Source organism: Neolamprologus brichardi, chromosome 13 (assembly GCF_056152115.1).
Source record: "Neolamprologus brichardi isolate AB-2024 chromosome 13, ASM5615211v1, whole genome shotgun sequence".
Taxonomy (NCBI): domain Eukaryota; kingdom Metazoa; phylum Chordata; class Actinopteri; order Cichliformes; family Cichlidae; genus Neolamprologus; species Neolamprologus brichardi.
In genome coordinates this window covers 16,946,561-16,963,490 of record NC_142116.1, presented here as the reverse complement: position 1 = coordinate 16,963,490, position 16,930 = coordinate 16,946,561, and the positions used below count along the sequence as shown (strand labels likewise).

The 16,930-nt window shown below is 39.6% G+C and overlaps 2 protein-coding genes across 5 annotated transcripts in view; one reads left to right on the top strand and one right to left on the bottom strand.

The window, feature by feature from the left end:
* Positions 1 to 381: 381 nt before the first annotated feature.
* The window catches only part of wdfy4 (WDFY family member 4), a 38,249-nt gene continuing 21,700 nt past the window's right edge, over positions 382 to 16,930 (bottom strand). The window contains exons 46-64 of the mRNA XM_006807995.3: positions 15,744 to 15,892; positions 15,544 to 15,658; positions 15,279 to 15,364; positions 15,132 to 15,194; positions 11,090 to 11,132; positions 10,793 to 10,912; positions 10,249 to 10,372; positions 10,059 to 10,165; positions 8,794 to 8,944; positions 7,351 to 7,442; positions 5,919 to 6,128; positions 5,708 to 5,828; positions 4,432 to 4,589; positions 3,157 to 3,315; positions 2,875 to 3,054; positions 2,441 to 2,623; positions 1,823 to 1,910; positions 991 to 1,120; positions 382 to 768 (exon numbers count right to left, since the gene is read on the bottom strand). Of these exons, the coding sequence (XP_006808058.2) occupies positions 705 to 768; positions 991 to 1,120; positions 1,823 to 1,910; positions 2,441 to 2,623; positions 2,875 to 3,054; positions 3,157 to 3,315; positions 4,432 to 4,589; positions 5,708 to 5,828; positions 5,919 to 6,128; positions 7,351 to 7,442; positions 8,794 to 8,944; positions 10,059 to 10,165; positions 10,249 to 10,372; positions 10,793 to 10,912; positions 11,090 to 11,132; positions 15,132 to 15,194; positions 15,279 to 15,364; positions 15,544 to 15,658; positions 15,744 to 15,892 (2,343 nt within the window). The 3' untranslated portion in view covers positions 382 to 704. The remainder of the gene's footprint in view (positions 769 to 990; positions 1,121 to 1,822; positions 1,911 to 2,440; positions 2,624 to 2,874; positions 3,055 to 3,156; positions 3,316 to 4,431; positions 4,590 to 5,707; positions 5,829 to 5,918; positions 6,129 to 7,350; positions 7,443 to 8,793; positions 8,945 to 10,058; positions 10,166 to 10,248; positions 10,373 to 10,792; positions 10,913 to 11,089; positions 11,133 to 15,131; positions 15,195 to 15,278; positions 15,365 to 15,543; positions 15,659 to 15,743; positions 15,893 to 16,930) is intronic.
* Positions 11,253 to 15,091, top strand: lrrc18a (leucine rich repeat containing 18a). 4 transcript variants are annotated; one of them, XM_006807991.2, is made up of 4 exons: positions 11,257 to 11,287; positions 12,115 to 12,210; positions 12,362 to 12,451; positions 14,067 to 15,091. In XM_006807991.2, the coding sequence occupies exon 4, from the start codon at positions 14,071 to 14,073 to the stop codon at positions 14,923 to 14,925; it is 855 nt and encodes a 284-aa protein (XP_006808054.2). In that variant the 5' UTR covers positions 11,257 to 11,287; positions 12,115 to 12,210; positions 12,362 to 12,451; positions 14,067 to 14,070; the 3' UTR covers positions 14,926 to 15,091. The 4 variants fall into 4 exon arrangements, with proteins under 4 accessions (XP_006808056.2, XP_006808054.2, XP_006808055.2 ...); XM_006807992.3 differs by lacking the exon at positions 11,257 to 11,287 and adding an exon at positions 11,300 to 11,422; XM_006807993.2 differs by lacking the exon at positions 12,115 to 12,210 and having other exon boundaries at positions 11,253 to 11,287.

The following is a 16,930-nucleotide window of genomic DNA, read 5'->3' as shown; positions in this document are numbered from 1 at the left end:
AAATGCTGACTTATTTGTCTCTTCACAACAGTGTTTGCTTGACTTGCAGTTTTTCTCAGAAATGTTTAAGCGAAAAAGCTGCATTTCTCAGGAACAGTTTATGAAGCGCGCATGCCCCTGGTCATCATTCACACACTCCTTCTCATGTTCAGTTTAGCAGTGCCCATTTCAACCACAGGCTTCTGCTGTGGGCCCTAGAAAACTCTGCTAAAGCAGTAAGGGTCCATTTAAATGACTGTACGAGTGTTTCTCTCATCCGAATCCTTCCACCAACTCTGGAAAAATTTAGCCAGTGTCCTTCTGGTTTAACTCGAATTAAATTGAATAAAATCCAACACAGAATTCAGTCAAAAATCAAGGAGACCAGCAGAAAAAGGTTTTGGCAAGTGTCTATCAATAATTTTATTCAAATATACTGAAATTCTGTATTTACACACAGAAAAATACAAAATTAAATATTTGTGTAGAAGGTAAAAGTCATGTTTCGTCTAAATGCATCAAATGTTGTAACACTGTTTTCTGAGAAAACACACACACACACACACACACACACACACACACACACACACACACACACACACACACACACACACACACCTGACATACAGCACTTCTGCTGCTCAGCTGCAGCCAGACCTGAGATACTAATGAATTTCCCATCAGAGTCTCTCTGGGAGGATAAAGGGCGTGCAGAAATTGTGTTTTCACTCACACGTCCAGGTGAAAACTTGGCCCCAGGCATCGCCTGCCAACAGAGTAGCGTGAGTCCTGCAAAGAATACAGCAAGGGAAATGCAGAGTTGTGCTGTAAAGCATGCAGTGATATACATACAAAGAGAATTAGAAGCTTTCAAATACTGCATATAATTAAATATAAACTCATACTATTTTTCTTCGAACACAGAGATGAATAAAGTTTAAAGTACAGTAATAAACAGAAACTAAACCCCAGCTGGCATTCCTATGAGTGGGTGCTTTTTATTTACTGTACCTGGACATAGCCAGCGCTGTGATGGCTGGATTATTTTTGTAGCGCCACTGTGACACAGCTTGACTTCTGTTCAGCTCTTGATGTAACACCAGATGTCTCTCCCAGCCTTTAGCCTGGCTGGAGTTGCTCACTGTGGATTCATGAGAATACATTAGCATCTACTTAATAGTGAATTACAGGGCAGTTGTCCACCCCGCCTGAAATCAGAACCTCAGTTGTCCTCCCCACCCCAAAAACCCCAAAAAAAAATTCAGTGTGTATTAAGCGTGTGTCCATCTGCAGTCAGCAGGCTGCAAAAGGGAGAAAAAGCCCTCAAATATAAATGCTTCAGTGTTACGTAAAAACTTGTCTCGATGTAATTGGAAAGCATAATACTCCTATGAGGTGACGCGAGGCTGTAACCAACGTATGCCAAATTGGATCTGGGTATTATTGCTTTCTAAATTATACACGCTCACACACGTCAGCAAAATTACTCATCAGTGTTTACTGCCTCTATGTTTAATAACTTTATAACAACATAATTCCTGCTAGCCCTAATGCTAGTGAGGGATAGGATGAACATTACAAGCTCTCATCTGGAAACCACACTGTCTAGCTCTGAGATGAGCGGTTAAAAATAATCATCTCACTTAAGAATTTATCTAATTAGATAGCAATGGTTCTTTCTTCGTCTTCTTTTTTTTTTAAAAACACTATAAATAATGATGCTCTTTGTGTGCAGTTGCTTTTCAGATGGTTTCACAGTTTTGTTATTGTCGACCACTCTTATTCATTTTATTATGAACACAACACCTGGATGTATATCCCATCGTTCTGCCAGTAACATTACCGTCTCTCTCTGTTTGGTCTTGCCCTGGGGACACAGGCTCTTCTGGAGGGCCAGGTAATTGTGTTCTGGTGTACTCTGCCCTCCATATCTGTATGAGAGACACATAACGAGTAACAAAATCATAAATATAATTCAAGATAATAACAAACACACTCATATATGCACCAACATGCATGCACATACGCACACACACGCGCGCACACACACACAGACACAACGTAATAATAAAGTAATGATACTGTTTATGTGTGCGTGCTGTCCACGTGGCATGGGCAGCCACTCCAAAGTGAAGCACAATTTACTGTTTGCAGCTTTGATTGCAGAAAGGCAACACATGCTTATATTAATCTTAAGCAAAAAACAGTCACACACTGCACACAACTCATATACTGTTATTAATACTTTGACAGACACCCAAGCTGGTACCAGCAAGGCTAATACCAAAGTAATGACTGCCACAGTTGAATACTGTACAGAAACACTCCCACTGATCTATTAGGAGCTATAGAGAATTGTGATAGCATTAACAACAACAACAACAACAACAAAAAACATTCTACATCATACACACAACCATTATGTTATTTACCTGCATGAAAAAACAAAAACAAAACTCACCCGTATAACGCCATCCTCACAGCCTGTGATGATGACATTCCTGGAATCCCACTCGTGTCTCTGTGTAAAGCTGATGCACAGGATGTTTGACTGAGGCCCACAGGAAGTGTCAGTGCAGGTCAACAGCTGGCCCTTCATGGTCCACAGGTAGAGTTGCGGTCCAGCACATGACACAATCTCTCCCTTGGACATATTAACATAGTGTTGACGTTCAGGTGTGCAGACATACAGACAGAAAGAGGGAACGAAAGGAGAAGAACACACACTAACAGGATATTCATGCTGTTAACAGTGAGAACCCTCCCTTCCTCATGCTGCGAGGTGAGTGAAGAGGAACAACGTGACGACAGTGAGCCAAAAAATTCAAAGGACAGGAGGAAAAGAGAAGGCGAGACTGAGCAGTGGAAAGAAGGGGACCCAGAAGGTGGACTTACAGTTAGATCATTGATAGCCAGTGCAGAGACGACGGTTGTGTGTCCTGCTAACTGAGTGATATAACTTAGCTCTTCCAAGTCCCACAGGATACAGGTGAGGTCATGAGAGCCGCTCACTATTATGCTGTGGACCTCAGACACAGCGAGACACACCACTGCATCCGTATGACCATATAACGGCTGTGAAGGACAGTGGGGTCAGTATTAGTGCGTGTGTGTGCAAATAAGTTGTCAACAATACTGTTACTTTTCAAGAGTATACAAACATTTGGACAGACGAACCTGTTTGAGTTTCATGTGAGTGAGTTTATCCTTAGTGACTGCCACATCCCACACACAAACGACAGTGCTGGTTCCTGCAGTGATGATTGTGGTCACATTGGGACAGGCGGCGCACAATATGTCTCCCCAGTCACATAAACTCTCACACACTGCAAACGTCTAGAAGTCGACATACATAAAGTGTTAAGAATTACACTATGTTATGATAAAATCTGAACTCAAGTTTAATGAGCATCAACTGAAAAATAATTAACATTAAACACACTTTAACTTGCTCAAAAGAATACAATTCATGCATCCATGCTCCAACACACCAAAATCAAATGAATGGCTTGTTACTAGGCCTTTACCAAACTTAATGATAATAATAATAATAATAATAATAATAATAATAATAATAATAATAATAAACTCTATTTATAAAACACACAAAACCAAGGGTATACCAAGGTGTTTGACAAAATAACATAGGAAAAAAGGAGATGGGAGAGGGAAAAGAGAAGGGACCCGGCACGTATTAAATATAAAAACCATGACAATCATAACACATAAAAGTGGTAGTAAACTTGATGGCATGCTGAACAGGTAATTCAAGAATCAGATTCAGCTGTGTTGGAGTAGGGATGTATCTAAAGCTAAAAAAAACCTTAGATCTCTTAACAGGGTTACCCATACCTCTGATATTCCAACTAGTGAATCTAAGAGGCATGCCTGACCCAGCAATGCTGGGGTCTATATTGCCATCAACCCTGAACACAAATACACCCCAAGTCTCCACAGAACAGAACAAAGGAGACAGCAGTGTACCCCCAAAGTAGCAAAAATGATTCACCAAAGTGACTGGACTAATTGAAGTCTAAATAAAAATAAAAGCGAGAGAGAGGGAAAAACAACCTCTCGCCAACTTCTCTACAGTATAACAGTATGCGCATAACAGTAAACAAGTTTTTTTGGGATGTATCTAAGGCTGCAGGACAGTAGCTCTGAAGAACTAGAGTTGGAGACCCCTGGCACAAATCAAGGGGATGGAATTGGCAGGTATGACAAATCAAAACAATTTAAGTTGAGAAGAAACCAGCAGACTCTCATAATACAGTAGTGTGTGCGCTCAGCAGATTTTTAAAAAAGAAAAAAAAAAACTTAGGGTAAATTAATGACACTGTTAATTACTTAGCATAACAGGTCCCTGCCTAATTTGCACTCACTTCCTTCCAATTTTGATTTGAAGATCAGTAGTTATGGAAATGTGTAAAATCCATTGACATTATATAATACCTTTTCTGTGGCATGGTTTCCAAAGGCACAACTGTTGTCAGGAAATCCCCAGCTGAAGAAGCAGCACAGTAGCGGTGACAGGAGGAGCTGGTTTTTCTCCAGAACCAAGACCTCTTTTTCCAAGCACAGTATCTGACCTACCGGGCCTCTTGACAGCTCTACAGTAATATTTAGAACAGTATATATAACTTGTCAAACCCAACACAATAATGTTATAGTCTTAAAAAAGAAAAAGAAAAAGAAAGAAAGAAAGAAAGTAAAGAAGTGTATCTGTAATAAAGATAATAGCTCTTCAAAAACATCATATTAAAGAGTTTCGTATCTCAGTAAACTTGTAAAGTGTTTCATTAAAGAGAGAACAGAAAAACTGGGCAATTAAAACAGCCATCCTCATGGTTACGAGCTGAGGCTCGGTCCTACGGGGCACCTGCATCTGGGGGTAAGGCAGTGATTGCGCCTGTAACTGACCTATTCATGCAGGAAGAGGCAAAATCATTACATCCGATTGCCAGTTCTGCTTCTATAATCCCCAGAAAGAAGCTCTGTCTGCATTAGTTCTTAGTGTTCCTCGTCCTATTCATCTCTATCTGCTTATTGATCAGATCAGACACTCTAAGATTTAATATGAAATGTAATATGCAGGAATCTCTCCCTGAGCATTCGCAGATTCATCTCCTATCCCTCAGTGGGCCTATAGGGATATTCCGATTATTAAGTAGGGCTCAGCAGCAGAGTCATCTCCATATTGTAGCTCTAACAGATAGCTTCTATCCTTCTGTAGTGTAAATTAATCTATGGGCATTCTCACTCCATTTCAATGATTCCCTTAAGATTTGGGCACATCCGGTGTATAATAACCAACATCAAATAGTAGGGAATAAAATAAAGGTGGAACAATGCAAAACAACGAAGATCACTATAATTGATTCAATTTAGTTTACTCAGCACAAAATAGCAGTAGTTATAAAAGTGTTGAATGTGTGTCATTCATGAGGCTGTATTAAGATTTGTTTTTATCTTATACCATAGTTTGAAGACTAGAATAGTTTGACAGTTTTGCCGCAATTACACCAAATATGAAACCAAGGCCTGTCGCAACAAAGCAGCTTACAATAAAGATTGGAAACAGGTTGAAATAGCCACCCTCACTTTTTACAAAGGAAGAAAGAAAAGAAAGGAAAAGCAAAGAAGGGGGAAAAAAGCTTTTGAGGGGCAGGAAGCCAGAAATCCTAAGATATGTTGCATATTCTCTGAACGTCTTTGTCTTTAGTTATACCTCTGAATGGTTGCGCAGGGGTCTTTAGCTTATCCAGTTTGAAATAAAATGGAGTTGGCTGATGTGTTGATGACCCTTCTTTCTTAGAGCCACTGCGAGGCGGATGGGGCTTGATGAAGAGCTATGGGAAATACATAATACAGTAAATATACTCCAATTACACTAATTCATCGTCACATTATTATTATCATCATCATCATTTTTTTAAAACCTGTTTGGGAACTTGTCCAAAGTTGCTGACATATCCCAAGATTGTGCTCTTGATGACAGGGTCTTTAGTGTCCTGCCAGCGTTTCTGGGGGTAGAAGTAAGGGTGGAACGTGTTCACGCTTTCTATTGCAGCTTGACCTCGTTGCCGATATCCAAAAATCAGATCGATCCACAGGTGTAGGTTGGCGCTCACATAGTCACTTTCCAGTGCCTAAAGCAAACAGAGCAGGGGATTGTTGCACAAACTAAAACCATCTAGTCAAATAATATTATAAAGCTATTAAAACATGCATACAACAGTCTTTAAAAAAAAAAAAAAAAAAAACAGCAGTGTTTAGCACTCGTTATTATTGTGGTCCCCAAACCATCAGTCAAACTGCTAATATGACACCAATGCACAAAACTTCTAAGACTGTACAGCCAATCAAATTATTAAGGTACCCTACAATTCCTTCCAAAAGTCAATTTAGAAGTCCAGGACAGCAAGAGACCGAACAGCTGTGTTATGAGCATATCTTCATGTTACAATTAAAGAATGATTTGGGTTGAATTAGCCAGAGATTGGTTTTGAAGAGTTAATGAGGAAAAGTGGGCATTATGACCAGCTATATCCTAGCGCCACATTTTAATAAACGCGTCCTGGATGAACAGAAAGGTGGAAAAAAAGAAAAAAGTATCATAACAAGGATATATTGTCCTGAGTTAATTTGTCTGTGGAAGAAAAAAAACCAATCTTCTAAAGTCACTAATTTTATGAGAATGGTAGGCAATAAGAGTAGTTCAGTAGATTACAGAGTGATAACCATCACATATGCCCCAGGAATGGAAAAAGGGAGGGTCATCATGTAGAAACAGAAAGAAAATGAACAGACGGGTACAATAACCCCACAAAGGGATAGATGAGGGTAAGCTGGGAAAAAAAGAAGAAGAAGAAGAAGAAGAAGAAGAAGAAGGAAGATAGTGAGAATATTCAACCAATCAACAACTGGCAGAAATAATGACATTATGAAAAAGAGAGAGTCGTATGTGTTCCCGAATCCTGTTAAATAGGCTTGTTGTCCTGTATTGTCTGTCATCTAAGCTTCAGATAAATGCCTTTTTATGCATCTTCTGTATAGGAAAACAACTGGTCATTATACTTGACTAACAGTTCGTACCACAAGAACATAACTGAACCAAACTCAGCGAGACAAAACTGCCTTCTGAGAATTTACTGAACTAACCAACATCTGTGATATGAACAACAAACTGCAACCTACACTATTACAGTGCCACACATGTAGTGAATGTATGTGTGGAGATACTTAATACAGTGAATCTTCTGTATACATCAGCCGGTACGGACTATCATTATTAGGTGTTGTGGGTAAATAAGTCAGAGTACACAACAGGCCAGGCTAGCGGTTTGGAGGGAAAGTCTAGGTGTCACTGACCTCTCGATGGATTCTAATGAACTCCTGGGGGTCACCTTTTGCCCATGGAGGTAGCTCGACATCTCCCAGAGCTGTGCCATCCTCCATACAGCCTAAAAAGACACACATATGCATTATTGACTACGTGAACTGTGTAGGAAAAAGAAAGAGGAGCCACTGGTGACATGGGTGAAGCAGTGTTTTAATTAGTGAATACTGTTTTTGTTTGCGTCTCATTTGTGTGCAGAGACACACATATACATGCATTAACACTTGAATAATGCCATTCACAATATTGCCAACGGCTTCATGCAATTACACTGACTGACACCAACTGGCGAAAATGTGCCAAGAAACATAATATACAATCAAATTGGCTTTGCAAATGTTTTTAAGGCCTTTCTGATTAAAAAAAAAGAAAGGGAGAAAAGTGGTATCCTCATGTGGCATACTATATATTTTTATTGGCAAATAAAGAAAGACCAACGACATGACTGTAATAGGAACAGGCCAGAGATTAATATAGCTTATTATTCTGTGCCACACCTTCATTGATGGCCAACAAACACTCCAGCAAACCACTGTGGTGTGATCTGTTATATGGTCCCTCATTACCATGAACAAATGTATGCAAAACCTAATCAGTCAATCTGTGGGATACATGTGCAGTTTCTACTGTATCGTCTTTCATTCAAATTAAGCTAATTAGTTCATCAGTTAAGCAACAAAAGAATTATAAAGAAATGATTTGATTACATTTCACAGCATTTCTTTGGATGCTTCATATCTGTTATCACTTATGCAGCTTATTATCCAGAAGCTTAGAAGAATAGTTATAGCAAATTCTGCAATATCGTTGATCACTCATATGCAAATTAACATAGAGTGCTTCAGAATCCAATCAGGACATCTACTCCACATGGAGTTCCTCTCATAAAAATAAAAAGTTTTAATTTGAATCATTTGAATCATTGCTTAATCACCAACATGATGAAAATACACTGGCCATTTCATTAGATATACCTGTTCAACTGCTTATTAATGCAAATATCCAAAAAGCCAATGACATGATAGCAATTGGGTGTATGTGGGCACACAGACTGTAGTCAAACATCACCAGAAAAGGATGGGCAGCCAACAATTGTGCAGCAACTTCATGTCAATATTTGGTGTTTTCAACAAGGTCAGCACCTTGTTGAATGTATGCCATGAACAAGGCAGCACAGAAGGCAAACGAGGTCCAACCCTGTACTAGCAAGGTACACCTGATAAAGTGACTGCTGATTGTATGTAGCATATATGACTGAGGACATACAGTACAAAATACAGTATACATTCTGACCTCGCAGAAACAAAACAAAACAAAAAAACAAGAGACAGGGTAGGGAAGTCTGAAATAATCACTTTACATTCTTTTGTTTTCATTTATGAACATTAGGTACACAGAGGATTCAAAAAGCTGACCTAGCTGGATTTGGTTAGAGTTGATCAGGAAGTCTGGCAGGTAGAAGAACTCCGGGATCAGCTCTCTGACGTCCCCCATGTTGTCTCTTGAGGCAGAGTCCCACTCTTTGTTTATACTGTAAAACATCCGCTCTGGGATATCAAACCCTCCCTGTGAGGAGAGCAGACAAAACACTGTCAGACCCGCAGAACATCACTGAGATAAACTTTTCTTTGGGCATATTAATAAAGCAGTCTGCCTGATACAGTGCAGAGAATCATATTTTATGTTCTTTATTGTATTATGTAAGCACAGAATATTTGCTACCATTAGAAGAAAGCTTTTCATCTTTCTGTAAAATTCCATCATCTGTGATGCGAATCTCATGAGAGTGAATGTAATTTAGAGTAAAACAATTACCTCAATGAATGAAAATAGCATATATACTGGTAAACTGGGTTAGAGATGTAAATCCAGTTATGGATATTACTACACACCCATTATGTGCTTCAGAAGACAAAAAGGCTTCCTAATTCAACATCTTTATTGTTTTATTCTGACTATCAAATATGCATGCCTTTTCATTATAATCAACTGGATGCTGTGTTGTAAATTGGTAACATCTGTGGCTATTTCCACTGGCTTCTTTTGGACGCTATGTGTAATTATTTGCATATATATTAAAATGTCCTTATAATCTGTTTTTGTACCAAAAACAGCATTAAAATGGGATCTGGACAGCTGAAAATAGCTCACATTAGTTTCATATTAATAGCAAGATTACATTTTAAAAAAATAAATAAATAAAAATGACAATGTGATGAATGCCAGTGGGCATCGAAAGCACAGGGTTTGCAGAAAGCCCTGTGGGTTACTAAAACATACTGAACACAACTTTCCCCGTCATTTCATCTGACAAATTAAGACAAAACTTCTTTAATGATCTCATTTATGCTGTAACCTTATCAACCACAACAAATTTTGCATGTTTTCAGTCTTATGAGCCACAGCACTCCACAGCAATGACATGAACCTCTGCAAAATGGTTAATATTTCTTTTTGCTGCTAGAGTTTCTCCAATTGGTCAAATTCTGGACTTTAATAATAATGTGAAGTTATGATGCCTAACTGGCAAAAATGTGACTGCCAAATGAAAAGTCTTGAATTTTATACTTTGTGTGTCATCTTCTTTAATCTAAACCACTTTTACAGACATGTCAGTAACAAGGTCTACTTTTTCCTACATGCAAATAGTATTTTGTTAAATTTCTGTTATTAGACTCACCTGTAGCGCCTGGAAGGTGTGGGAAAATGGCTCCATCCTGACAAGGAAGGATGCCACAATAATGGCCGAGGAGTAGTGGGTACAGTAGTGGCATTGTGCTGTCAGGTCTGTTAGAGAAAATCACTTTAAAGATACTAACAGTGACATGAATAAAGCAGTACAAGTAAATAAAATTGAGCCAAATGGATACCTTCACTCTCTTTGCCTTCAACTTCTTCGTATCTCTGGATAAACATCTGTTTCCTTTTCTCTGTTTGAGCTCCCATCGGCTTGGACAAATCCCGGAACGTTGCAGGATTTGACAAATCAAGAATCTGTGAAGGACACAGATAAATCATACATTTGACACATGTCTTTGTCCCCACCTCCCACCAAGGATCTCTTTACAATTATTGGACCAATTTAGCTGGACTTGGTATTACTTGGGCCGACTGAAATATTTCTCCAGGCTCACCGGATAGCTTGCTAAGCCAAGCTACAGAGCAGCAGGAAGGGTTTGTTTCACCCTGAGAGAAATGAGTGACACCTGATGTGACATGTTGCAGTTGCAGCAGGGAAGGATAAAAATGGACACAAAATGCTTTTTTAAAATTAGAATTAACAATCCCCATCTTCATTGATGCACTTTTGATTGATCAAATCCTTTTGCAGACCGTTAGCTTTTGGTTGTGGACCCTTGAAAAACCACAGTTTGAGACAATATTTAAGACAGAGAGGTCATGTGTAAGGTTTACCTCTGACTTGTAGTCAGCAATGATCCAGGGGAAAACCGGATACTGCATCAAGTCATTGTATGTCCTCCCAGCGATCGTATTCAAATGCATCAAGTACTCAAAGTTACTTATCTCCCCCTTCTAAAGGACAGACAAGAAAAAAATACAACTTAGAAACAAGTCAATTCAGAATAAAGTGGATTACATCAATGCCATTTATTCAACTTTGTTGGCTGCTCCTTCAACATTGGCAATGGATGTCTGCCCAAAACAATCTGTGAGCACAAACAACTTATGGAAAATCGTAACATGCATTACCTGCCATTTAACAAGGGCCGTCTTTTCAACCACAGGAGTCTTTCTAAAGCACAACAAGAGAAAATACTTTGAATTAGCAACAGAAGCTGATCACTGAGCAGTGCCTATCAGCACAAAGTTTTCCTGCTTGCTTTGTTGCCTAGCAACCACAGTTTAAATGTATGCACAGCAGAGTTCAGCAACAGCAGCGTAGCTGAGGTGAGTGAGCGAACTTGGAAAACAGAGTGTGTGTACACAGCTGCAGGAGCAGTTAAGGGGCTGATGTGAGCTACAGTATGTAGCATAAATAGTGAGCAGACATGTGAAGGATATAGCACATGATGAGGAAACGAGGTAATTAAGACTAGGTTCTTTGACTTGGAGCTACTTCAGCAAACTGGAATGTTTGAAAGAAGATTTAATGACTTGAAGGGCATGTTTTGACATGTGGCACCATTTTTCCTAACGGAAGTTGATGATTACTTGGACAATAGGGGCACCATCATCTTGTGAAATTCCTGTTTCTCAGCAATGAGAAACAACGGTTAATATCTAACTTGGTGTCAGCTGTTTTTACTTTACAACAATACAATACCTAAATATAGTTATTTTTTTTATAACTGACTGGGAAATATCAATGCTGACAGGTCAATTTGTCCTGTTTAGGTTCTGATTCCACTCTTTGTGAGAAGGAAACAGAAAAGTCTCAAAAAGTAACAACTGTTTGAAGTCTTTTAGCTGTTCACTGCTAAATGTCAGCTTATTTCCAAACAGATCCAGATGAGGTGATACTGATGTTTGAACAGATATGCTGAATTTGCCCCATTTCTTCAGTCACTACAATAAAAGTTGCTTTTTAAGAAACTAAACCAGTTTGCTTATCTCTAATTACAAGAAAGTGTGTGACTGGCTTGAGAAAATAGATACTAAATAACAGTGTGGCTAAACATTTTATTCAGTATTATACTTCTGCCTAAATGTGCTTAATCTAAATAAGGAAAGTGATCAACTGCTCCTGAAATCTCCTCTCTTCCTCTGTGGACTAGTAACAGGGCAATAAAGTCCAGGCGCCAAGCAGCCCAGTTGCTAAGTAACGTTATAAAACAAGAAGAACCTCGACTATCCCCGTTCAGATCAGGAAGGCAAGGAAAATTTTGATATAGAAGAATGGTCTTTCCTTTTCATTTAATCACAAAAACTTTTACAAACCAACCAAATTGTACTGATCATTGTAAATGTACTTTGAAGGTGTTGCATCTCAATAAAACATGGTTTGTTTTGTTTTTTGCACAGAAGTGAGAGACTGTGAGATGAGCAACCAGTTCACAGAAGCTTAAGGAATGCTCTTCACTTGATTAACAACAATCCAAAGGGAAAAATATGGTAAGTACCTGCCTTCATCTATTTTGATAATAAGTAGTAAGATCAGGTACAAGTCCACGCTCTAAAGCTATCCTTATAAATAACCTACTGTTGTCTAAATTTAGAACTTAAAAGAGAACAAATCATATATAGCCACACAGGTCAGAAACAAGTGATGATCATGAAGCAAGACGACAACAACAACAACAACAAAGTTAGACTAACACTAAGACAGAAAACATTATTTTAGTTAAAGTTGTTATACTTAAAACATTTCAATAAAAGTCAGACAACTAGAATTATATGTTAGCATTAGCATGGTATGTATATGTTATTTATGTTTTGACATTATACACCCCTAAAATTATAAACTGTAAACTGTTAGACGAATACCTTTATTTATACAGGTGGCCCCATTGAGACTCAATGTCTCATTTACAAGTGAGACCTATGATCAATATGATGTACTGCCATGCTTTTTTTGTTGTTAAATTGTAAGTATTGTAAGGATTAGTTGCTTCTTGTTGTCCGTCCTTTCATTTGGCTTGGCAATTAAAGGCGTATTGCACCTAAAGCAAACTGCGGATGAAAGTCTTAAAAGTACAGTACAGACAGCAACTCAAAGATGAAATAAGGATGCACGTGGGAAATGAGTTCAAATGATCAAGAGCCTCTTAAAGTGTGTCCGTTTCCAACGCCAATAACTCCTGACCAAATATTTTGTAAAACTGCACTAAATCAATCATTGCATTTGGCTCAGTACGTGTTATCTAATTGCAGGCAATAATTTCATGCAATAGTTTTCTATAGGAGTTATAATGGGAACAAGCACCAGTGGATAACCTCTCTCATCCTGAGGATGATGAATGAGGCGAGAGAGGGCCTTGGGGTGTAACACAGACACAAACAGACACACACCTTGCTCTTTTAGACAGGGAGGGGAGAAGAGCGAAGCCCTCATTACACTCCCAACACTCACCAACTATCATTTATCAAAGTCCTGATTTGATTCTTTGCACACACACACACACACACACACACACACACAGACATATACACACACACAGTAGTACAGCGCATCCATGTCTGTCAACACACCTGCATGGCAATATGTCACACGCACACACTTTTCTTGCCTGAGAAGAGCCAAGCAACACAATCCACTGAATGGTGAGGGAGCATCAGCACTCATTTGTTTTTGCTGTATTACCCAGTGTCGCCTCTCTCCTATTGTTCCCCAGCATTAGCCTTAATTAGAGAGTCATGCTCTTAAATACCCCCATGGGCAACACTGGGTGAGCACGCACTAGTGCAGTCACAACACTGCGATACATGCACACTCATGGAGACACACACACGCTGTTCGAGCTCTCATTCCTCAGAGAGCATGCTTTCCCCACCGCCCGAGGCCTACATAAGCCCGTGTATTTGAATAAATCACATCAGCCTCACACAACGCACACACACGCTCACATCTTTACGCATAAACTCACAACCCTTTTGTTTGCTAGAGTACTGTGTGGTGGTGTAGATTAGATAAATTATTGTAAATTGGTCTCTTGGTGAAATAATCTCAAAAGGGAGGCCAAGTTGAAATTTTAAACTGACTTGTTCAGTAATTTTCTGTGCATTGCAGTACCATGCCCAAGAGAAAGGAAGCAAAAAGGACAAAGGTGACCCTCAAAACTGCAAAGAAGGCTATACGCACGACCCCAGATGGACGGCGTAGACTCGTTCTTAGCAACATGGGAATAACCATATTCCCAAAGTGCCTCTTCAAGCTAACCTTTGTGGACGAGTTGGACTTGAGTCGCAACCTCATAGAGAAACTCCCAGAAAACTTTGGGAACTTGTCATCACTCAGATGGCTGGATCTACACAGTAACAAGCTAGTGTCTGTGCCCGAGTCCATCGGCAACCTTAGGGGACTTACACACCTAAACCTCTCCAACAACTGCTTAACCTTTTCAGGTTTACCCTCCACCCTGGGCTCCCTGACTAATCTGAAGAGTCTCAATCTAGGAATGAACCAGCTTGATGACCTGCCTCTCACTTTGGTGGCCTTGGAAAATCTTCAAGAATTGGGCCTGTTTGATAATCTCTTTAAAAAGTTACCAAAATTTCTGCAAGGCCTACGCAACCTCACCAAGGTGAATGTGAAACGAAATCCTCTATCATACCATCAAAGGAAAGATGAGACATTACTGAAGGGAAAGTCAGAGCATAAGGAGGACGTGTATCTGGTCCATGAGAGCAGCTTGTGTAGGACCTGCCTTAAAAGGTGTCAAGCAGAGAGGGAAAAGCTTATTAAAGGAGGTGCGGAAGGGAGAAGAGGAAGGAGAAGGGAAGCAGAAGGAGGAGGAGTAGATAGCTGCATGTCTGAAAAGAAAAAGAAAAGCGCATTTCCTGGCCTGGTGGCACCAAACTCAGTGGCTATAGTCAATCAGGATTTGTGGAGACTACGAGAAAAGCTTGAATGTGTGCAAGTCAAATGACCAGCAGGTCTCCTGATGTCAACTTATCAAAAAACAAAACAGCAGGAAAGGACGGAATGATAGGTCAGTCACACAGCATTTAATAGGCGTGTGCATTATATCAAGCTGTGACTATTTTTTGTAAGCTTAATGTTTCTACTGATGATTAAAAAGAAATTTGTTGAAATACTGCCTATGGGTGGTTCTAAGAAACGCATGACACTTACTTGGCATTAGCAATGACCTCAGCAACTCCTCTGCCCTTTAAGGCTGGCACTACTCTGCTCAACCTGTAGGGAGAAAAAGACCAAAGACAAAGATCAGAATGCTGAAAATAAATCTTTCTTATTATCCAGTATATATAAATATGTTACCTTTTATAAGCAGAGACATGGTCTTTATTCAGGAATACCAGGAAGGCTGAGTGACCATTTTTCATGAAGATCTCAATAGCATCATCCTTACAGTTACAGAGAGAGGGACAGTAGCCTTTTAAAAGTGCATATTTTCCCCCACTTTAAACAAAAATTCTATCAGATTTGCTTTTCCACAAAGATATAAGAGCAAATAAAATGTGTGTCAGAAGAGGAAGTTTAAGATCAAATGTGGTTGATATCTGTAGGTGTATGGGTGTCTGACCTCTAAAAGGAAACGCATGAAGCGTGCCTCCTTGATATCTTCATACAGCCAGCATTTGCAACTGGCTGCTGGCAGGTCTTTATTTAGCATGGTAGAAATAAAGGAATCCCTCACACTGGCAGAAAGAGACACACAGGATGATGAATGACCGACAAGTGAGGATCCATGGTGTGCAGAACTGTAAACATGCACAGTTATACCTGCTGGGGTGGTGCTTCCTGCAACAAACATCTCCAGCAGGGCTGAGGGTGAATCCCTCACACAAGAGCAGGCTCTCCTTCCCAAACAGCAGCAAACCCTCTGTGATTCTGAGGCCACTCACCATCACGACACACATCTTAGAGATTACCTACAGCAAGAGAGAAAGAGTTCTTGCATTAATGTTCATACTGCTGTTATTGTGTAAAGTACTTTACAATGTATGTATTGTGATTGTAAGCCCAACAAGGGACAATTGTTGAAAATTAGCAACAGCTATAAACTTATGTGTGTTTACATCAGTTTCATGTTTTGTACTTGGACTATGTTAAATTGCACTGCCCATTTAAATAAATAAAAATTAAATAAAAATTAAATTAACTCGTTCTTTTGAACTTTCATGCCAGTAAAATCCTTTCAAACTGAATTTTATTGAGCATAGAGTAAGAGATATACATTAAACCCCATGTGAGGAGCACAATCCACATCAGCGCCCATCTCGCTCAATCTCTAAGGACATGACATGGCAGCAACACAGGCACTTCAGGCCTTATTTGATTGATCATTTTAATCACATATTTTAATCATTATTAAAAAGACACAGTTGAACACTTCATTATCTGAACTGATTGATGGGGTTTAGCAGGCCCGGCCCCCTTTTTTCCAGCAGTGTGTGTTCCATCCAGTGCCAAAGTGAACCCACATGCTGCTTTCAGTACTGGTTGTAGCTAATGCTAACTGCATTGTGATAATGCGTGGATAATTCTATTGTCTCCCCTCATTTCACCACGAGTGCATGCACCTGGCTGTCTCCATGTGTTGGCCCCTCTGCAGGCCCTCTGAGACATAGCGCCCAAAAACCATATGGGGCCCTTACACACCCACAGGCTCCTCACAATTTATACTAATCAAATCAGACTCCTTACCCCCAGACACAGAGTCACACACACACACACAAACACACACACACTTACTTCCTTGGTGGAGGAGAAGGCCCTGCCTGGCCATTATTAGGAGAATTAATCACTGCCACACACACAATAGAAAACCTGATAAGTGATCAGAACCTCTTGTCTGAATGCACACGCAGGGATACGCTATGAATAATATCACTTAAGTGTTTAAGAAGAGTCAAGGTGAGTGAGTCTTAGCGATGTGGTAGAGAAATCTTGCACTGAGTTATATCATG

What these genes read in the sequence shown, in the direction of transcription:
- lrrc18a (XM_006807993.2), top strand. Translation starts at nt 14,071, where the DNA reads ATGCCCAAGAGAAAGGAAGCAAAAAGGACAAAGGTGACCCTCAAAACT.